The 23864-nt window shown below is 37.7% G+C and overlaps 1 protein-coding gene across 1 annotated transcript in view; it reads right to left on the bottom strand.

Annotated features, from left to right (window-relative positions):
* Nucleotides 1-23864, bottom strand: part of TLL1 (tolloid like 1) — a 200234-nt gene that overhangs the window by 46607 nt on the left and 129763 nt on the right. Inside the window, exons 7-11 of the mRNA XM_073341559.2 lie at nucleotides 23370-23475; nucleotides 20298-20422; nucleotides 11208-11323; nucleotides 3010-3112; nucleotides 1160-1276 (exon numbers count right to left, since the gene is read on the bottom strand). Of these exons, the coding sequence (XP_073197660.1) occupies nucleotides 1160-1276; nucleotides 3010-3112; nucleotides 11208-11323; nucleotides 20298-20422; nucleotides 23370-23475 (567 nt within the window). The remainder of the gene's footprint in view (nucleotides 1-1159; nucleotides 1277-3009; nucleotides 3113-11207; nucleotides 11324-20297; nucleotides 20423-23369; nucleotides 23476-23864) is intronic.

Genomic DNA, 23864 nt, shown 5'->3' with positions numbered 1-23864 from the left:
GAAATCAAGCTTGGTTGTATAAACTACTGCACATTTTCAGTTTACACAGAGTATTTAATGTTTTTAATAATGCAGTACCTTTAACACTGGAGAAGACTCCAGAATCATTGACATTTATGATTTGTGACTGCTTTAAAAGGCATTAAAATTGTCACAAAATAATATCACTTTTTATATGCTTTTAGGGTTATGTAAAATACATTTCCCATCAATAACCATGTCCATATGTAGTTTATTAGCCTCAGTAAAACAGAATATTGAGACAGAAACTTCATCCTCTACATCTATGAATTTTTACCTACAAACTACGCTCTGAGCCTGGAAACACATACATTTTGAGTTCAGTGAAAAAACTCACATGAGTAAGGTTACTCAAATGCATAAGTGTTTTCAGGATTGGGGCCTACCCTCATATACTAAACATCTGTGGGCTCCATTTAAATCACACTCTTTTCTACTCAACGGTATTAAACTGGGCTACACTGATTTTCAAGAAGGTGTCTGTTAACGTTCTCCTTTACGTAAACTACAATACATGCAGGAATAGAACCAGATTTTGCGAAAGAAGGTGGGGAAGTATGGAATTAAAAGTATAGAACAAAACATTAAATACATTTTCTCTTCAGCGCTGCCTCTTAAACAAGGTATCCAACAAGAAATGTGCAAAACTCCCCGCTCCCGAAACTTCCCATGAGAAAAAGATAGCCACATTAAATTTCCAAAGTGTCATTAACAAAATGGACTCAACACACCTGAACTAAAGGAAAATGGAAACTTCCCTGTGTTTGGTAAGCTCTGTGGAGAAATGTAGGTATGTGCTAAAGAACAGATCTCAAAATCTATTGAAAACGTTTAAGAGAGTTTCCAACTCCCATTTAATTGAGAATTTAAAAATGTGCATGATATACTTATGATCACCATTACTGATGCTATTAGAAAGGATGACGTCTGTAATGTGATCATATCAGCAATTTCAAAATTACACATCTATGAAGTTGATGGCCCATACCAAAACTGTTTTCTTAAAAAGTAAGAAACTAATTTCAGAGGAAGTTAATTTAAGTCTTTATCAATGCCCACATTTGTCAAGATATTAATGTGTTTCTTGTTCATCTTTATCCATCTGCTTAAGTCATCTTTAATATTCACAGGGACTTGCCTTCATAAACTGCTGCAAAACCTTTTCCTACCCAATTGCTGCTGCTGCGGAACTCTATCCACATTCGGCTGTCAGTAGAAGTGAGTACTTCTGGCAGTTTGTCACCACAGAACCTGCCTAAAAACAAGCAACGAATAAGCATACTTTATGTGCTCTTTCCGGCCCAAACCGTACAAGCACTTACGCGTGGGTTTAACTTTATAAACAGGCTTGGAAGGATTCGATTTTTATCAATAAATGCTGATTTCACCATACACACAAATCAACAAAAATATTTCCATTGATAATAATAGATATGTACAGATAGGCAAAGTAAGAAAAAATGTTCCTTGAGAACTCATTAGAGTTTGATTTAACAATATTTACTTTGTACATTTTGACATGTGATGTTGACAAGGTTTAATGGTTATAAATGTTTTACTTTTTAAATCTCAACAGCTACTGTCATTAAATAATTATTGCCTGACCCCACCCCATACTTTCCAACCATGACAATTTAAATTCAGTAAAAATGCTTTAAAATACATTGTAGAGAGATAGAGAGATTTTATTATAATTTTGTTGGTGCTATTTTTCACAATTCCCAGGCTCCTTTAGTACTATGAGACCACATGTAAAAGTTTCAGAGGGATTGAGGGGCAAGAGGGTGTTCCTCTTTCTAACCACAATGAGTCAAATGATATCATACTTTAAGCCTGTCACTGATCTGGAATTGAGCATTATGCATCCTGGACTTCATACTGGAATAATGTCAGCAAAAGTCAAGGAAGAATTCCAATTTTGTGGGAGAAAAAATGCTAATGCTTCTCAGTATATATATATATATATATATATATATATATTTAACTTTAAAAATGACAGCTTTTTGAAGTAGATGGGATTAGTAGGTAGACTGCAGGTATGGCGGACAAAGACACATAATATATCTAATTTATCATATGGATCTGCACTTTATCACATGGACATGAATACCACTACTATATTTGTGGAAGCATGCAATATATTTCTCAAATTCCACAGAATAGCTCAGGCCTAAATTGTATTAGTTAAAAAGGCCAAAAATATATAATCTCAGTTTTTTTCCAGTTTAACAACTCTGTTGCTGTTTGCCTACACTCTACTGAAATACAGCCTGAAGCAATAAATACCCATGCCCACCCTTTTCTTGAAAAAGGATGTTCATGCTACATACCCTACCTATCCCAGCATGCCACGGCCTGAGCATGGCATGATGGAGTTTCAAATCTTCCAAGCTACACCTCTATCTTTTTTTAAAGAAAAGGGTGTCTCATGGGCTGCATTATTGACTTGCAAGAAGATATTGGTGTGTTGAATGTCCATTACTCAAACTGAAAGTTCTCCTCTCGTAACCACAACAGAAAAACTAGAGCCCAAGCTGATGAGTAGGACTCTACAGCTGGTGTTCTAGTCACAGCAAGTCAATTACCAATTATGCAGACTGGCAGTGCTTGTGCCACTGACTACTTCCCCAAAAAATTATTACTAAAGTTCTACCATCAAATCTAAAGCAACCTCGTTTTTTAAACACAGAAATACCGCAGGAGCAGTTATTTTAAGTACACACATACTCATCTGTCATGCTCAGATTCAAGCATCTGCTTAATAACGTCTTGCTCCACTGAGATGAAAGTTTATTTCCTTTTCTGTTTGTTTGTATTTGTTTGTTTTCTGAAGGGGGAATTTTTATTTATTTTATTTATTTATATCTCCTGAGAATTTTGCAGCTTTTCAAAGGCTTGCAAAGTTATTGTGAATAGCAAACAAGGAGTTCAATTTCTGCATGCAAACTATACATCGAACAAGAGCAGAGTGGGGAAACAGTTTCATACCAAGCAGAGGTGATTTTCTCCAGTAGCCATCTCTTACTTCAATATAGTCATACCAGCAGAGACTGCTCTTGTACAGGTCCATTGTAGTAAAGTTTAAAACAATCTGCAATGCAGAGGAGAATAGCATGCCATATAATTCACTTTGTTGTAGTTAGCACTAGAATATAGACCGCCCAAACAATATGCTGTGAAACCGAAGTCATAGTGATCACCCTTAAAGTCTTGCCAATTGCCTAGATAGTTAAATAGCTACTCCTTTGGCAGCATCCAAGTTATTTCCTATAGTAAGTATAAGAGAACCCTACAGGTTCTGCTGTAACTTTGTGTAAGGTAAACTGGCAGGCTTCAGGTTGACCACTTTAGCTTAACAGTTCCAGGGTGTTTTTACTAAGAAATCCGAATGTGAAAGTGACAATACAGTAAAATGTTGTTCTAACATCATCACAAGACATTATTGGATGTTATTTCATCCCAAGCCGTGCTCCATTCAGGGAATAGGACTTGGGTCATTTCTAACATCCATGGGTATAAATGTTATTTATGGACATAAAATCACCACTGTTCTCTTTCCCTTACTACTTTGAGAACTTGCTCTACATTCCAAAAAATATAGGGTGTGCTTTCAGTGTGATGGCGTGCCCTGTGTTGGAAACAAGACCATTTAAAAAAAATTGGATACACTGTTACTTTTCGAACAAACCCTAAATAAACGTATAGCAATATCAGAATTTGGTGTATACATGAAACTTCAGAACTTGCAGTCTCTGACTCACGCTGAAAAGAACTGAGTACATCCATAAATACACACACATTTTTTTAGTTAATGACACAAGCATTGCTGGAGGAGTGTTCAGAATAATGCATCAGAGCATCCCATTTTCTCCAGACTTATTATAGCCAATACTATCATAGCATGTAGCTTTTCAACTGGAATAGAGTTAACTGAGGCCACACATTCACAATGGCCACAGGTTGGTTCCTAGCTCACTAGCACTGCCTTAGCAATCTGGCCCACTCTATGAGAAGCTAAGTATATCTCTCTTGTAGTGGTGACATTGCTGTGAAATAATGGTTGTAAACATGTAAAGCATTAGGAGCTTAAAAATACATATTACTGTAATCCATTGCTAAGGTCAAAGTTAATACATTTTGGTTTCACTTGGAACTTATTTTTGTATCCTGAAATTAACATACTTTGTAAGGGGGATAAAGGCGAGATAAAGGTAACAATGATTCTTACAACCAGGTCAGATTTAAGAGAACGTCAGCAAAACAAGAAGATAAAGCATCACTCATTTCAAGTTTAGTCTGTAAAACAGTTTCTAGAATTCATAGGCTTTCATTAGCTTTCATTTTCCTTCTTTGCTCTTATTCCTTTTTTGAATCTAGGAAGTTTGGTCCCGAACATTCAAACTAACCCTGGAAACAGCTCTGCATATGGTTAACTCTTCACGATTTCAGTGGAAGCTACACTACATGTAAAGAAGGGTAAAATTGGACCTAGTGGACAATGGGGAAAGCAGCACACTTTACTTTCTTGCAACAGCGTTTTGTTGAAGAGATCAAAAGTCTTTTAAAAACAATTCCTCACTGTACGGTACCAAATATTCAATAAAAAGACTGAGCCGAAGCACACTTGCACTACAACAGAGAAAGTCATTACAGACCCTGTGCGACAGACCGTTCTTGCATGTGCCGTGTGACTTTAATACTGAGTCCTCAAATTTTAAATATGCTGCTAGAGAGGAAACATTTACTACTGAGCACTAATTTAGATTTCACACTACTACAATATATTCCCATGGCAGCCACGTACCAGCTGCATTTGTCATTTAAAACCGTCAGGGAATCTCTCTTACTCCAACTGTGATAAGAAAAAAATAACACTTTAATCTGAACAATGGACCCAAATAGTCACTTAAAGGTTTATTTTCATTGCTTCAAGGTGTAGTATATGTCCCTTTTTGAACATACAATACAGTATTTATCCACAAATCACAATCTTTCCCAGGCAACTTGATCTTGTAATAGAAAATAAACAATTAGATATTGTAGGTAAACTAACACCCAGCTTAAATATAAGTGGCTGAGAGCAATTGAATACCAAGAAAAGGAAAGAAGTTTCAAGTAAAGAAAAAAATAGTTTCTTCCTTATTTTAAATAGCTCAACTTAAAAGTTAGGCAGTATTGGGAAAAAAGTTAGACGGACACTCATTTAAAACACTGGATAAACCTCCCCAAGAAAATGAAACAATGGGATTAAACAAAATCAAGACTAAGTGCACAGGTGCACAATCTAGCCATCTTTTAACAGCTAGATTGTGCCTTTAACACAGTCCTGCATCGGGGTGGTTCAGAGCACCAGGGGAAGCATCAGAAACACTTTCCCAGAGCTCCCTGGTGTGCTACAGGGAACTTGAACTGCCATGCCCCCTTCATGAGTGCAGCAGTGCTTTGTGCAGCTGTCCAGCTTTGCTGGCTGGCAGTTTGGGATGGAGGGGGAAAACAGAGCATGCTTCTGCCTGATCCCTATCCACTTAGGAATATTATAAGCTCTGTGGAAAGCATCTTGAAAACAGACCTGCACCCCTTTCAGTGCAACAAATCGGATCAGTCCTTACTTGATCTTTTTCTCCCTTTCCCCTTACTATATGGGACAGCCAGAATCTAGCATTAAATTACTCAATCTGCAAGCAAAGAATTAATGTTTTCAGTATAAATTTGATAAATTGGAAAACATAAAATATTTAGGTCTTATTTCATCATCTCACAAATTAACAGTTGTAGGAATTCTGGGTCATACAGTAGAACCTCAAAGTTACAAACACTTCGGGAATGGAGGTTGTTCATAACTCTGAAATGCCCATAACTCTGAACAGAAAGTTATGATTGTTTTCACAAGTTTACAAATGAATACTGACTTAATACAGCTTTGAAACTTTACTATGCAAAAGAAAAATGCTGCATTCCCTTTGTTTTTTTAGTAGTTTACGTTTAACACAGTACTGCTGCCGCCTGATTGAGTACTTCTGGTTCCAAATGAGTTTTGTTGCTGACCTGTCAGTTCGTAACTCTGGTGTTTGTAACTCTGAGGTTCTACTGTAGTTATTTCAGAAGCTAAGATCTGTAATAATGGAATATTAATCAAATTATATGCTAGGCTTAAAACCTGAGCTGAGGGATCGGAACTGAATATTTTAAAATCAGTCACAATTGTTCCTGAATCTGCAGTACGTTTTTCTTAATTACTCTAGTAGTTAACATCTTTTTAGAGAAATGTATTAATTATTTGCATTGGAAGGTATAAAGTTTTAGGTAATATTTTATCTACTTTTTCATACTTCAGCTATCTATTTTTTATATATTGAATCGCCTTTCCATGAACTTCAAAAATAAAAGTAAATATAGTCTTAATGGAAAACTAGTTCTAACAATCTCTTTTCATTAGGTCAGAGGTGGGCAAACTATGGCCCGCAGGCCACATCCGGCCCTCTGGACCATCCTGCCCAGCCCTTGCGCTCCGGACCGGGGAGGCTAGCTCTGGCCTCTCCCCTATTGTCCCCCCTTCCCTGCAGCCATGCCACTGCACGGGCAGCAGGGCTACGAGCTCCTGCCGCTCTAAGCGGCATGGTAAGAGCACGGCAGTGAGAGAGTTGGGTAAGGGGTTCCAGGGGGCAGTCAGGGGACAGAGAGCGGTTGGATGGGGTGGAGGTTCTGGGGCGCTCAGGGGTCGGGGAACGGGGGGGGTTGGATAGGGCGTGGGAGTCCTGGGGGGGCTGTCGGGGAGGGATGGAAAGGGGTCGGGGCAGTCAGGGGACATCAACATGAATATATTTAAGATTCCATTTTGCAACTCTGCAGAAATCCATAGAGCTGGAGACAAGGCAGAACAACAGTTCAAGGGGACAGGATGACTGAAAGTCTCCAGAGAAAGACAATCAATGAACATTTGTCAGCACAATTAAGAAATTATTGGTTACGTAAGCAAAGTGAGTCATGCCATTGCAGCCTCAAATAGAATAAAATATATCACACCTCTTACTTGCTGAGACAAGAAAGAACAAAACACATTGTGGAAACAGAGCTATTCTATATATTTCTCCAAGGATTTTTTTTAAATTGAATATTACTTTTGTAATAACTGAAGATTAGTTGTCCTATTTAAGCATCCATATAAAGGCTAAAGGAAAAATAGAGAGTAATATTACATATTCAAAGGGCCAGATCCAGAAAACATTGGTACAGGTTAGCCCCCTATGCTAACTAAATCCTCGGAGCCAGAAAGCAGGGGTTCACCCTTCAGATGGCAGTGTTTTTTACTGATACCACACTTGCAACCTCATCCCTCATAATTTCCTACCACCAATGACCTCATAGAGGGTTTGTGCTAGCATAAATCAGTGTGGATTCTGAAATGAAGATAGGGAAAAAGTAACATCCCACCAAAATTCCCAGACTATGTTGAAACAATATACTTTTCAGTCCAAAGAAACCAGAGCGTGAGAAGCCAGGAAGTTTGGAGTTAAGACTTCTCAGTCCATCATTAGGTCACACCTTATTTTAAAGGCAAATGAGTATGCATGCAAAATCCCAAAACAGATGGCACTTAACATTATTGTAAGTTTATTTCAGTGTTTAAAAGCAAAGGAAGTAAAATACAAACACAATTATGTCTCAATTGTTCCTTCATAGGGAATGCAAGGAATAAGAGACTGATATTCTACCATCATCCATAGATTTTTCATGAAATGGACCTAAATATCTGTTTCTGAGGCATTGAGTTGTGTACGTCAATTAATTCTTAGACCCTGATTCTGCCAACCCTTGCTCACATTAAGTACCTTACTCTATAATGACAGGTTTCAGAGTAACAGCCGTGTTAGTCTGTATTCGCAAAAAGAAAAGGAGTATTTGTGGCACCTTAGAGACTAACCAATTTATTAGAGCATAAGCTTTCGTGAGCTACAGCTCACTTCCTCAGATGCATATCGTGGAAACTGCAGCAGACTTTATATATACACAGAGAATATGAAACAATACCTCCTCCCACCCCACTGTCCTGCTGGTAATAGCTTATCTAAAGTGATCATCAGGTGGGCCATTTCCAGCACAAATCCAGGTTTTCTCACCCTCCACCCCCCCACACAAATTCACTCTCCTGCTGGTGATAGCCCATCCAAAGTGACAACTCTTTACACAATGTGCATGTGAGGTAGCCTGTTTCCTCTTGTTTTTTCCTACCCCCCCCCCCCAGATGTTCTGGTTTAACTTGGATTTAAACTTGAAGAGTGGTCAGTTTGGATCAGCTATTACCAGCAGGAGAGTGAGTCTGTGTGTGTATGGGGGTGGGGGGGATGTGAGAAAACCTGGATTTGTGCAGGAAATAGCCCAACTTGATTGTCATGCACATTGTGTAAAGAGTTGTCACTTTGGATGGGCTATCACCAGCAGGAGAGTGAATTTGTGTGGGGGGGTGGAGGGTGAGAAAACCTGGATTTGTGCTGGAAATGGCCCACCTGATGATCACTTTAGATAAGCTATTACCAGCAGGACAGTGGGGTGGGAGGAGGTATTGTTTCATATTCTCTGTGTATATATAAAGTCTGCTGCAGTTTCCACGATATGCATCTGAGGAAGTGAGCTGTAGCTCACGAAAGCTTATGCTCTAATAAATTGGTTAGTCTTTAAGGTGCCACAAATACTCCTTTTCTTCTTACTCTATAAGTATTTCCATTTATTTCAAGTGTTCTGGGCCAAGGTGTTCGAAGCACCGCAGGCCGGCAGAGGTACTCTGGAAAACGAGACCCACACGCAGCTAAGCAGTGAGTTGTTGGCTTTATTGAAGGTTAGTGACACACCCGCAACGGGGACTCCAAGCGTTGCTGTCACGGAGGCGGAGAACCCAGCACACCGGAGCTTTGCCTGGGACGGAGTCCGGTGAAAGAGTGACCAACGAGCCATAAGAAGCAATACACACAAACAGCTCATGAATATAGAATTAGGTACTTCCCTGAAGGGGCTTTCCACGAACTGGCAAAGGGCCATACAGGGCAGACAGAACTGGCCTAAGGCCGGTTATAGCTGGGTATCCATGTCCTACAGTGACCGGGTGGCCTTGAGAAAGCGGAAGTTCCCCAGCTAGGCCGTAACAAAGTCTTCCACAGTCCCTTACATCAAGTAAGGTACAACAGAGTGAAATGAGGCAGAAATGAATCCTTTGATTTTAATACATGGAACACTTACACAAAATGTGTATATTCATTCATATATCTCAGCTGCTACAGAAATCAATGGATATTGTTTCAGAGCCTCAGGGTGGAGTTGAGACTGATAAATAGTATATGTCATATCAAAGTATATTTAGGGAATCATTCTCTGTTCTTCATCTGTTTTTTGTCTTCTTACACTGTAAGATCTCCAGGACAGGGGCTCTCTCTTACTATGAGTTTGTACAATGTCTAGCATAATGGGCCCCAAGCCTTAGGGCACCACAACAACATTATAAATATATTATAATAAACCTACGGTCCTTAGATCCATTCATATGAAATTGCATATATGCTAGAAATCCTCAGGAAGAACCACTTTCTAAGTTAAACAAAACAGCGACAAACCCTAAAACTTTATATATTTATTTATTTTACGGGAGAAAAGAAAATAACGTTGGACATTACATTTTTGTGACAGTAGCATTAACTGTGTTGCAGTGTAGGTAGGGGGGATGTAAAAATTATCCCTCCAGATGTATCTGCTTTCTTCATGCAAACCTTTTCCTATTCAGCCGTTTCTATTTGCCACTCCCTACCAGCCTGCAGTGCCACCATCAGCCTCCAAGCATTTGAGGCTGCTTATTTTTCATCCTGTTTCATGTGCCTGCCAACAGCAGGACTAACACATTCCAAAAGGCTTTGCTTTTATTCATAACAATGGCAACAGCTCTCACAGCCCTCTGGGATCTATCAGTGCATCAGAAAACAAACATGTTCCTTAGGCTGCAGAGCCACAGACCTTGAGAGAACTAAGAATATAATAATTTTGTTTTGAGAGAAGGAAGCCTAGTACTGAGTGGGAGAGCACAGCATGGTCTGAATGCAATATCTGGTGGAATATGGTGGCTTTTGGGGTTTTGGGGGTTTCTGACTCTAGTATGAAGGGTGCTTCTTGGTTCTTATAACTCTCTCTTCAAAACTGTATCAGTTTGCTTAATATTGCCCTCCTAATACCTTTTCCATCTCTTTAAAATGTACTTGTGTATTTCTTTCTGCACATTTTGTCTGTGGGAAAACTCTCCCTTCATCCCACTGAATCTGTTTACTTGGAGGGAGGTCAATATCCTAGTAAATAAATGAGAACAAAATATGGTAAAAGCTGGAATGCCCTAGAAAAGACGAGCAGGCTTGTGCCTTCAATATCACAGAACCTTTGTGAAAGGAAGTCTCATTTCCTTCCCCTACTTAGTACCAGCCCAATAATTTTCTCGGTCCATTTTTTTCTAAAATTTACACCCAGGCTGAGAACTTGGACTCTGCTTCAGCCTCATGCAAACTTTCACAATGAAACTTAATCTCCCAAAATCAAGGTATACAAATTCTCTACTAGAACAACACCAGAGAAAGCTTACAAGGATACTTTTAAAACTCTTGTAGTAGTTTCTTCTTACTTTCTATTGTATTATATTCAATTTACAAATATAAGCCCACTGACTGCATTAAAAGTGCTGGTATTGGGTAGGCCGCACAGTCAGTCTAGGTTTTCCCATGCTGTACAACCAGTGTGCCTCAGCCCCATCTTGGAAGGATCATCCACGCAGATGAGAAGGTATTTGAAACTCCATGCCCATTAAACCCATCTGCCTCTAGGCTGAAGCTGTCAATGGGGGCACAAGTTTTGATGGGTTTTTATGATATGAACATCTACCTACTAAGAAGTGGACTAAAGCCATGAACTTATTTCACTTAAACAATCATCAGATGGCAACAACTTTGAGCATCTAACAACATGGGCCAAAGTCAAATCAATTGCCTACAGTTCAAAATCTGTAACATATTCGCTCAAGGGATTGAATCAGTTCCTGATATTATGCAAACTTTTGAAAAAAGTAAAAAGAAAGGCTAAATAATCAGGGAAGAGTATCTTTTAGAAAAGGAATGCTTGTATTTATTTTAAGGGACAGAGGGGGTGAAATAATGGTTAAGTACCTTCTCCCCTGGGGTAACAGAGATTCGCCATATACAGTGTGTGTAGGAAGGATAACCATTTGGAAATCCTGGAGAGGAAAAGTTGCCTGTAGATTCTTGCAGTGTTTCTCCACATGCTGTAAAGGAACAGAACATGGTAAAAACAGAGAAATTCATGTGTCTTATAAATATAAGGCACACAGGAAGAAGTGTCTCCTTTACAATATTTATTTAGAATTGATTTGATTCAGTACAGAGGCAGAATGAAAAGTAGTCTAGTGATGTTATGATTTAGTCAAAAGCAATGATTTAAACCAGTCTGCTATGCATTTTGGTTTTATACACCATTTTTTCTTTCCATGAACCCTTTCACTTATGCGCTGTGCAACTGACAAAACCAAAATTGCAAGAGTCTTAAAAAATGTTATGGCTGACAATCACATGGCAAAATTATTTGCCTTTATTTTGACTTTATTTTGGTACAACTTTCTGAATTTACATGCAGTATCCACACCCATACCAACATTATCTAAGAAGAACTAAAAGAAAAACACAGTGCTTAAGTGATTGACATATGAGAAATTAATCAGCGGTTTCATTTAATAATTTATATTGTCCGGCATTAAGGCTAAATATGAACTGATGTCATTCATTCATATTAGAACAGAAAACCTAAATCCTAATTTCAACAAAATCTCTTGCACAAAAATGATTTGTGGAGGTACAGTAATAATAAAGAGAAACAAATGTAAAGACCCATAATACCAAAAGCTTTGATATTCTATATTACAAAAGCCTTTATCTTACCTGTCAATCATGCTGCTAGCTGCTGGGTTACTGATTAATAATTCTTTCTCCCCACTGAGCTATATCATCACAAGCTGCTGCCATTCTCTACCATTAAAGCTGATTCAAGTAGGATTCCTACAGTCAGTCATCTTTGTGACCTTCAATCAACAAGTTGTTTCACCTACTGATTTTGTAGGTGTGATCGGAGAGATGTGAACTTGAGAATATTACCCCGTGACTGACAGTGTAATCAGATCTGCAATACTTTTAAATTACAGGGCTATAGCTGCCAGCAGGTGAACCACTGTATCATCAAAATCTCAATGAATTATAAATGATCTGGAAAAACCTTTAGATCAGAGGGTACAAAGGAGACTCTATTTTATAGACAGACAATGCAGCTATAAAGTTAGATGCTGCCTTGTTAAAATGTGTCCAAGATGTAATCTGATAACTGCATTGTAACAGCAGGTTTAAACTCCATTCAAAGTAGTAAGCATGACTTCTGAACATTTAATAGTGATTGTGATAAAGGTGGGGGGAGGAAAGGACTCTCATTCCTTAAAAAATCTTCAAGGTCAAAGTGGCATAATATTGTGTCCTTTAGGAAGCAAATAGAGAAAAATCTCTTTCTGCTTTTATTTTAAAAATATGTTTCTCTCTTTTTAAAAAAATTTACAATTATGTAAAATTACATACACAGAAAAGCTACTTAAATGTTAATTAATTACTTCTGTACAAGTCCTTTTGAGAGAAAATTCTCTACCATAATTAACAAGAGTTTACTTTAATGCAGCATAAGTGAAAGTTCAGATAAATTGCAGAGAGCTGTACTGGATTTCCCTAGTGCTGACTGATATGAAACCAAAACTTTGCCTACAGGGTTTAAAAGAAGCCTCAGGACACAATAATATTGCTTCAAACGCAATGAAGCAGAACCAGAGTGGTTCTGCCCATGAGATCTGTGTGGAATTCAGGAAATCCACTGGATCCAAAGGTACTGCACACTATCTTCAGAAGCCCTGCTCGTGCTCCTCCACCACTTTCACCTCCCCACCAGTGTGGTTTCGATGGGATTACACTGCCAAGGCTTCTCCTTTTAGTTGCTTCATCTTGAACCTCTCTTGAAGAGAGGAAGTGGTGTTCTTACATGTCATGGAGAGGATGTATGTAACGCAGATCGGGCTGCCTTTCATATCAATCTACCTAGGTAGGTATACGGCCCCCATCACCATAGAAGCTAAACTTCTTTTCAGCAGATCACCCATGAGGCCCGTGGGAGGATAACATATATACTACATCTCCCACCCATTCCCCCCACAACCATACACTCCTCAAACTTCTCTCACCAGCTGCGAACCCTCATCCTGTTAAGAGCTCCCTTGGTAGGATGGAGCTACAGGCGTCTCCTCCTCTTCCACACGTACAAGAGATCAGTATGGAAGAATCCAGGCCTTTGCTTAAAAATAACCTTTCATGGTAAATTACCAAACCATGTATTATTTACCCGAGAGACACAAACAACTATCTTCAAATAACAATGCATTTCCCAGAGACCCTGAACTGCTGTAGTCTCCCCCGCTTCATTCCTATACATTTAGGATGTCTGTTGTTAACCTACAATATAGTTATCATTCCAATAATAACTACATAACAAGTTTATTGTAACTAAAAATACCTAAGCAATACATTTAACTAATACAGTAACATATAAATATTTCATTATCATTACAGTCCATACATTGAGGCTGAGTTACTAACAATATTGCAACTTGTAAGGGGTGTTTGTTTTCACACAACCTTAACTCTGAACCACAAAACATAATTTAAAAAATCATTCAATAATTCAGTATATATCTATAGATAGATGTATACACATTACCATGTAACATATATAAGATCACTGAAGTGCATAAGGTATATAATGGAAGGCAGTTACGAACTCCACAGTGTATCAAAAATAGAGGGGGACACTGAAGTAACATAGGGAATCATCAGAGTCTAGCAGCCCAGTAAAGCACACAGAGCTAAGATATGGAGATTTACTCTATTCAGATCCTTAAATTACATTGTTATAAAATTCAGCCTCATCCAGTTAAACACCACAGCTCCTAAAATTTCATTTAAAGAATTTCAGCATCTACCTAGCTGAGCTATGAAATAGGTTTGTTTTTTTTCTAAACTACCTCTCTGAAAAGAGCTAATAGTAAAATTTCAGATCCCAGATTTGGTGGTTGATTCTCCAGTGTGGTGAAGTCACTTCAGCTGAATGTAAATGGATCAAAGTGATCTCAAAGTGGCTCAAGTTTGCTCCTGAAGAATTTCTCCTATAGCTTTAAGTTACACCCAGGCCAGGTGCCTAACAATCACGGAGTCCCATAACGGGACAAACCAAAAACTCCAAAACTTTGGATAGAGTGAGGGGAGAGTTTAAAATCAGATCTTTTCTAATAAAATTTTATATAATTGATGTTTTAAAATACTCTCCTGTGTCATAATATTTGACAATATTTACTGTTTAAGTTAAACATCCCTTGTCAGCCAAGAAAAAAAGATTGTAGATTAACCTCTTCTGCTTGTTAATCAAAGTCATGTATTCATGTGATTTGATCATTTTGCTTTACTTTATTCTGAAAGCTGAATTAGTTTAATGATTTATTTGTTAATTTGCTATTGTAACATGAACAAATTGAGCCCCAAGTAGAACAAAGTGGCCAACGGCAACTTTCATCTCCAAAGACAATGTTCACTCAGATTAAACTAGAATAGGATGACATACTCCATATTAAAAATAAGAGCAGATAGAATCTACTCCATATGTCACACAAATCAGACACAGCCTTTGAGTCCCTGGACAGTTGCCAATGCTGCCTTTGACTGGGCAATATTTGGGCACCCCCCTTGTTTAAAAGCACATTTCTTTTCAATGGTTCAGTGGTTCTTGAAGCAGTTAGTTAAAATTCCATCACAAGAGAATTCAGAAGGTTTCTTTCCATAATTGGACTGCTAACAATTACATTATTTGTGATTAGGCTTATGAAATGCTTCACTATAAACTATTTCACTGACCATTGCAGTCCATGAGTAATGGGCTCCACTATTAAAAAGAAATGTGACCATATGATACAATTAAATGTATGGTGACTTATTTATATTTCCTAAGAGCCAATTTTGGTATTTTTCATGCCAGAATAAACTAATTACTACCTCTATGTTACACACCTTTGTTTTTAGAAAGATCACTTTTACTCCTTTATTAAAGGTTAACATAGCTGGTATTTCCTCTATTCCCTGGCTTCTCTAAATGTTATGCCCTATTTCAATTTTATTAGGTTAGGCATGTAGTAGAAACTAAACTGCAGTCCTTCCAGTATGGAATGGCAATCTGTTTATTTTACAGCTCAAGTAGTTTGCACTTCTAACACCCCTTATAGAAACCAAGGGAGTTCTGGGGGGGGGGCAGGGGGGGTGAGAAGAGGGGAATTATTTCTGCCTCTTCCTTATGAAGATCAGCAATTTTTACAGATAGCAAACAGATAAAAGGATATGGAAACGGTCATGTGTGTCACACCATACACACATACAAAGCAGTGAAATTTGTCAATATTTCATTAACTATATAGCATAGGTTAGCAAAACCCCAGCATGTCTGCAAAATTTTGCTGACCTGATCTGCTCCCTCCCTGATTAAGAGTCAAACTGAAATTTGAAAGTTACAAGGCTGCTAATATTTACAAATACGTGAAGCATATCACCACAATAAAAGATGCCTTTAAAATACTTGCAACAGATAAATACTATATCTTTAAACTAAAAAAACCAAACCATAATCAGTATTTGCTACATACAAGTGTTTGAGATGCTGCAGTATCTTCTTTTACAGTTATGGGGGAAATACTAAAAAGAGTCTCAGTACCACTGTATGGTAAATGTGTGTAAATGATAACTGATTTAATGGTGACTCTGCTCTGATTTAATGGTGGCTTACTTGTATAAAAATGTTAAGGAAGTATTTTAGTTTCCTGCACTGAAGCTGGACTGGAGAATAGTATTGGTGCTGTACATATGTATTTCAGGTTGCAAAACCAAAAGCTCAAAAATTGGGAAATGCCTAAATTAATTCAAGTGCATGCATTATGATACAGCCTTTAATTACATGATCACATAATATTTTTTCCACCGGACCACTGCCTCATTCAGTTCGTAAGATGGACTGTTTTTACTGAACGGGTAGCTATTCAATATTTTTTTTTAATCCTTCTATCCTTTTATCATTCTGTGTGTGGCCCCCGTGGACTTATTTGGCACACACTGTTTAAACAATGCACTGAATACAGAATTATTAGTTTCCTTGTGGGTTTTTCTATGGCATTTATCATCACAGTATATGAGTTGTTCAAACAGTAATGAATTTATCTTTACAACACCCCTGTGAGGTAAAGTGTCATTACGTATCACCAGTTTATGGGTGTGAATATGAAGCACATGAAATTAAGGCTACAATTGTCAAGCATCCACTAATTTTGGGCTGCAAACCTGATATGCCTACGGCATGATTTTTCTGAGTACTTAACATTTTATATGTTCAAAACACAGCTCCTATTGACACCAGTTGCAGCTGTGAGTGCTCAGCACCTTTGCAAATCAGACTCCAGGTGTCTCAAGTTGGGCATGAAGAAAATAAGGAGTATAGAATTAGTGGCCAACTATTTTTGACCAAACAGGGAGGTCTGGGCCAGGCCCCAGGAGCAGCAGGGTCTTCCTCAGCAACAGCAGGAATGGGAAAGGGAGAAGTTGCGGCCCGCTCCCCCTCCCAAGCCTCAGAAGCCTCTCTTCCCCCTCCCTGGACCAATTATACAGTGTACAAGAAGCAAAGCTGGACTTTCCAGGGATTAAATCTAGGAACAGCAGAGACCACTTCAGCAGCAGCAGGACAGGAAAGAAACTGGACTTCCCCCTCAAGAACTTCACAGTCCCAGTACACCAATGATGTGATTAGACTGCTTTTCATAATTTAAACTCTGGTTGTTTGGCAAAACTTCTCTCCTCCTGCCTCTTTCCTTCCTAAACTCTCTACTGCCAGCCTTGCTCTGCCTGCTCCTCTCCATATTTACCCCTCCTTCCTTTCCCCCTTTTTTCCTACTCATCTCTCTTTTGCTTTGTACCTATCAATGTCCATCTTCTCCTTCATTTATTTTTCCTACTCCTTTTTTTTCTTAATAATATATGTGTAAAATTTCAAAGACTCAGAGTCTGCACACCTGGGCCAAAATGCTGGAAGAGTATTTTCTGTTTACTTAATATTAAGAAGTAACCGTGCCAAATCAGTAGCTGTTTTCTCCTGGACACAGGTCACAAAAACCACAATCCAAACTAAAAAGTACAAACGATCAAACTCCTATCCTTTAAATCTTATAGTCCTGGCACCTTCAGACCTGGTGAAAACAGGACATATCATTTTATCACCCAGTCTCTCCAAAGTTGAAATATGTCTCTCATCCTGTAAACACTTTCTAGGGTAATGACACTAACTAAACACCAGTGAGGCTGTTTTCCCACAGGCTAGAGAAGCTGGAGAAACAGGAATATTCACCCAGCAACTCTTCAGGTGCTTTATTCTAAATAACCCTCAGTACAGAGTACTGATCATGGTCAGGATTCCACACAAGTATTCCACACAATCCCTCAGAAGCAATAGATGGCTTCCTGGATAGCCTCTGTTTATAGGACTAATTGGAGATTTGGAAGTGCAAATATCAGGATGAATACAGTCAAGTACATAAGAATTCCTTTAAAAAGCTCCAAGTTGAATATATTCCATAAAAATCATGTCATTCAAATGATTATCTTCTGTGTCTATGTTTTATTTTATTAAAATTAATGTAATTAAAACATAGAAGTAGAAAACTATGCAAATATTCACACTATTAATAACACTGTTGTTCTACCACAAGAAAACATTGTGATTAACATTTTCCAACCCATACAGGTAATATAGCATAGCTATAAAATACAACAAACATCAGAAGTTTCATAGCCTGATATATTAACATGATCCCATGTTGTTTCACATGAAACAGAAAGCTTAATATGTCTCTATTAACTCTTAATATTCCTTACCGTCGGCAGTGAAATATATTTTAATCACAATAGTGTACCAGTTTCTGAAGGTGGTTTTGTTTATTATTGGATGTTAATTTTTGAAATCTTTGCTGTATGTTTTGCAATTTAAGCATTTTTTCGCTTTCAATATTTTACTAATGGAGGACATTTACCATTTTATATTAAATAATAATATTTTACATTTAGAGCTAATCCTGTGGTTTTACTCACATGAGCATTCTTACTCATTGTGATAGGACTAATGCATGCAAGTAAACCAGATTCTTATACAACAACCTTCGGCCCAAAATTTGCCAAAGTGTTTCACAAAAAAGGGACATACTCCTGCATCTCTTACTCATTCAACTAGTCCCATTCATAACAATGAGGGTATTAGTCTGTCAGTGCTGCAAATAATAGCTACTATTTTTCAAAACATATTGAAAACAGAAGCACTGTATGATATTGTAAAGCCAGATCCCTGCAGACCCAAAGATCACTGCAGAAAAAAACACCGACAATATCTATGGCCAGTTATGAATAATCATCATGGTGAACATAAAAACTTCTTGTCCCTGAACATTTGTTTTGAGGTTAGTTTTAGTTTCAATCTATTTTCCAAATAGATTGAAAAAAACAAATGCATGCCTAGGGTGTCATTCAGATGTACTACATATTTTCAGAATATAATGAGGTGTTTACCTCATTCATTTTGATCACACAAATACTGACTCAACGCACAGCGTTCTTGGCTCTACTGACTCTCTTCATCTTCAAGAATTTTGCTGGTGCCTGTAGGTATATATCATTCCTAAGTGCTTGTAAGACAAAAAGACTCTCTTCCCCCATGCATATTTTACTCTTTGACAATCTATTTAGTAGTGCATAATGTATTTATGCAAGTATCTTATTTATTGAAACCTATTTATATTGTAAAAAATTACAAATAACATTTTAAAAATTGCTCCTAAAGGGTTTTTCAGGCTGTTGAAATGATTTTAAAAGGAAATTATAGAAGATGGTTTCCTTGGTCACCCTACAACTCTGTACAGTGTACATGGAAGAACTTCTTAATTCACCAAATCAATGTATAACTGTTAGCCAACTGATAACTCTCATGCCACTTACTTTGTGTTGTGTGCATACACACATCTTTTGCCAGATTCTGATCCCACTGACACTAATGTAAATCTCAAGCAATCCACTGGCTCAATCCTGAGTCCTTTTGTGGCTCAAGTGGTACAAAGTGGCCATATAACTGGCTTCAACAATCATGTGGGAATTCTCCCAGCCATCATGTCCTTCCTAGCCCACCATATGGGGCATGGTGAGAGCATGCTGCACTCTGGGAAATTCTGGCTGGTAGATGGCCATTGTGGTAACCCTGAGGCTGCTCTAAATTACACTAAATTTTGAACTGGCCCCAGCCAAACCCATAATTGGGAAATCACAGCCTGCTCTCCCATCTCTGACACACATCACAGTGGTAAAGGACTGAGCCCCTTGGCTTAAACTGAGTTGCTCAGATTTACATCAGTGTCTGAGAGATCAGACTATAACTCTACTTCAAAACTGTTTTAAAAGAATTGGGATAACTAGGCTGATGATATTCAAATACTGACTATAATAGACATGTAACTGTATCTGATCTTATCAGTGCACTTATAATTCATTTAATTTGTAGTTTTAAATTGCACATTTTCATATTCTGAATAGGCAAAATGTATCTACAAGATATAACTCACTGCAGGGGTGTAATATGTTTATTGATTAAAAATGTCATTTCTGCACTCCATTCATACTTATGTGCACACAAAAATGTTGAGAATGATCCTTTGGAGGACACTCAGATTCCAATGTCGTGTTACACTACAAATCGCTATAATCTATCTAAGTATAGCTCGGGTTTTAAATTACAAAATGTAAATAAGAACTGACAAAGTATTATGTTATTTTTTCTAGTCACTGAAAAACTAAACGCAAGCAAGAATGGAACTGTCACATGAGTAAATTCAGTTTCAGGCAGTTTATCTACACGTAAAAGCTTTGCATTCCACAGTCCTCACCTGCAACATTTTTATGATCTGATTCTTGACGTGTACACATCACTTGCCAGCATGGAAATGGATTAGTAAACAGCCTACTGAAAAGATTTATTATTTCTCTTCAACAACATAGTGAAGCATGCTTGTGTGTGTGTGTGTTTTTATGGTGAAATACCTGGACATCTGTACAGCTTTCTTGCCTGTGCAATATCTCCTTTACTTAGACGAGTACGCTGACCAATGGCAGGTCGTATACCATTATCATCACGGGAAGGAAGAATTGTATCCAGAAACATACCCCTAAAAAAAAAAAAAAAAAATAGACTCATAAAACCTTAGCAATTTTTAATAAAACTGTCCTTGTGTTTATATTATATAATATCTATTTTATAAATAATAAACATATTTGGCATAATTAAAAAGGTAAAATGCAAAATATGAAACAAACAAAAGAAAAGAAAAAGTGAATGGAAGAGAAAAATTCCCCAAGTTTAAAAAATGGCTTAAACAGTAGCAATGATATTAGAAAATAGTCTTGCTGTAATGCAAACTGGCAACTACTTTTGTATTCTGAATAGATAATAACAGCCCAGAAATTTCCTATTCAAATTTAAATTAAATGAAAAAGATTGTTGGGACCTAGCACTTGTCACATTGAAGACAGGATCTGTTGTTTGCTTAGCCTGTTTTGTCTGCCTGGCAAGGAGGACACGCAAATTCGTGAAGCATTCCATATTTAAAAAACACGAACAATTACACATTGCCTTGTTGTGAAATTCTTCCTCCAAAGTCCCTGTTCTGAATGAAGTTTCAAGGAGGTGTTTAAGGTCTTAGTTACAGCCATGAAAAGCAGGGTGATTCAGAATTAAGGTTGCCAATGCATCTTTAATTCATGCAACTGTGCTAAGCTATTTCAATGTAAGGGTATGTAGTAAGAGCATTCTTCTGTTGTGTTAGATCCCTGAGCTATCCTGCTGCTGCTAAGACATGAATGGTGAGCCAAATTCTGCTTTCGATTACAAATCCATGCTAACTCATTTGACTTCAGCAGAATTACTCCAAATGACTCTGATGTACCAGAGAACAAGATTAGGTATTAATCTTATCTCAGAATGTCCTTGGTTTGATGGATTTACGTCTGATTTTTTAAAAACCTGATTTTTCATGAGTTAATTTTGGTAGTATTAAATTAATATTAGGAGAAATATGAACAAAGAAATATGTTCCATTAACATGCTACGGAGTCTGAAAACCTTTGAATTCTGATGTCATGTCACTGGGCTTCTTACACATTTTGCTAGATTTTCTTTCTTATTTTTGATACTCATTTATACTTGTAGCACATACACCGAAAGCTAAAATCTTGTATTACCATTTATCAGTATTGACTGCATAATGTGGTTTCATAATACTCAGTGTTAAGGCAGAAATCTGAGCCTAAGAATAGAGGTTGCTTTTTAAAGTACACTAGATTGGCCATTTTGAATGTCTGGCCTATATTCTGCTGTCATTGCACACATAAAACTCCCGATGACATCACTGGAATTATTCCATAAAGACAGACTGTAGGAAATACTTCTATTTCAAATATTAGAAGAAACAGTTCAAAGTACTAACTGACCACCTGAATAACTATTTCTAGGAACAAAGCAGAATTTTTGTAAAACAAAACAGCAACTTTAACGAGAAACAATTTTATTTTTCCACTGGTATAACCTGAAAATGACCAACCAAGTGAATTTAAAATTTTAAATTCCTCTTTTGCGGTCTCCAGCACCACCTTAAAAAGGCTTATGGAAACAACAAGCCCTTGATAGTCTTAATACTTATCTATATGTTGTGGCTATTACTTCATGAAGTTTTGTGGTCTTTGTTGACCTGGTCCTGGTGACTAAAGGAAATATTAGTTTCTAACAGATGGTAAAGTTCCACACTGAATAGGATTCCCCCTCTGAACATAATCAATGGCAACCCTTATTGGCCTTAAGGACTTCTGTAAGTGATACAAAACACTCTCTTCTGCCTAGGGGTAGAATATGATTCCCTATACCACTCTCAGTTTCTGCCAGACTGGAGCATCTGAGACTAGGATCAGAAACCAAATCTTCATGTGGTAGTAATTACAGAGCACTAAGACTATTGGTTATTCTTTTCTATTCTATATAAGTTCTTATGCCACCCTCCTCAACGTAGTATCTGAGCACCTTCTAGTAGTGCATTAAATAACATCTGTCATGTGTGTTTCATTCCCACACTCATCTTCTTCCTGAAGGAGAATTGTGTGTGAAGTGTTCTGTTTTGGTAGGCTGGTTTTTTTTAATGTACATGCTGCTATGTGCTTATATTAGAGAAGGCAACTGAGGCATACAGCGGATACACAATTTGCCCAAGTTCACACAAAGTCTGGGATGGAAAAGGGACTTGAACCTGAATCCTCCTCCACAGACTTTACCCTTGTGGGTTCCATTAGCATTATACTGATAACCTTTTTCTAGGGTGGTTAGTGGCTGAGCTACAGGGTATGAAATATAATCAGCACTATGGGTGTCAGACCCTTTCCCACACTCAAATTTCATAGACGGGCTGTGCAAGGATAACCAGCAGTGGAGCAGCAATGTGGGAGCTCCCAATGTGGGAAAAATGGGATTCTTGATTGTGTGGCTCTAATGTCACTAACACCATGAGCAGCACAGAATGAGCTGCAGTCTCTAGTCTAGTTCAGCCCTTTCCCATGGCCCTGGTTTGTGGGGTACATTTTCCAGACTTATATCTCACTCTCTGTACCCACAGAGGTACACAAATTACATAGACTTTATGTACTGACATGAATTTCACTCTAAGAGAAAGGAACACATACCTAAATATTTCATTTGCTTGATTCTTCTAAATTTAACTTTTTGCAGCATATGAGGTTTTACAAAATAATAGACAGCTATTATGAAATGAGGTTTCCAGGTTATCTTTACATTAAATCTAAATTAAAATAAGATTCAAAGGCTGTTTTGAAATTGAATATTATGAGGGGACATTAAGCGATGTCTTTCTAAAAAAATAATCAAATTATCCTACATAGTTGGATTTAAAGAAAACCAACAAGCTGTGTTTTGACTTCTGTTGGAACACTCTCTGCGGAAGGAATATAATATTTTAAAGCTGTTCTGGAAATGCCATTGTTAAATCTATGGTTCCTAGTTTTCACATACAGGAATGGAATTAAAAGTCAAAAGGTATAACCTGAGACTCCAACCTTGAGAAGGTGTTCCTGGCATAGTGCATAATGCTGTCAAAATCATATGGTTCCCCAAGGGAGTTCACCTCTCCAGGCTCCATCTTCAGGAAGTTGTATTCCTGACCTACAAATGAGTCATAAGCAAAGTCTCAGATGAGTCTTTTGATAATTGGGAAGGGGTAAAAGAGCTACAATGCCATTCACAGAAACTCATGGATCTTAGTGAATCTAGCGCTTCAGAGTAGTTAATTTCTTTTATTAACTGGATGAATGGAGGAAGATCCATGCACCTAGAACACCCGCTACTAACTTTATTCTACTATACATATAATTTAGCTGTTTCATTCACCTGTGCACTGTAAGTGAATAAGACACAGAACACCAACTTGTGATAAACATGGAGGCCACAACATTCATTAACTTAGCCATCAATGATAGAAGAAAAAAATACACCCCTCCACAAACAGTCCAGCAGATAGCTGTTCAGTGGGGATTCCACAGGCTGGCTACCAA

This window comes from Lepidochelys kempii, chromosome 4 (assembly GCF_965140285.1).
Source record: "Lepidochelys kempii isolate rLepKem1 chromosome 4, rLepKem1.hap1, whole genome shotgun sequence".
Taxonomy (NCBI): Eukaryota; Metazoa; Chordata; order Testudines; family Cheloniidae; genus Lepidochelys; species Lepidochelys kempii.
The sequence above is the reverse complement of the archived record's forward strand: the minus strand, read 5'-3'. Positions and strand labels throughout refer to the sequence as shown.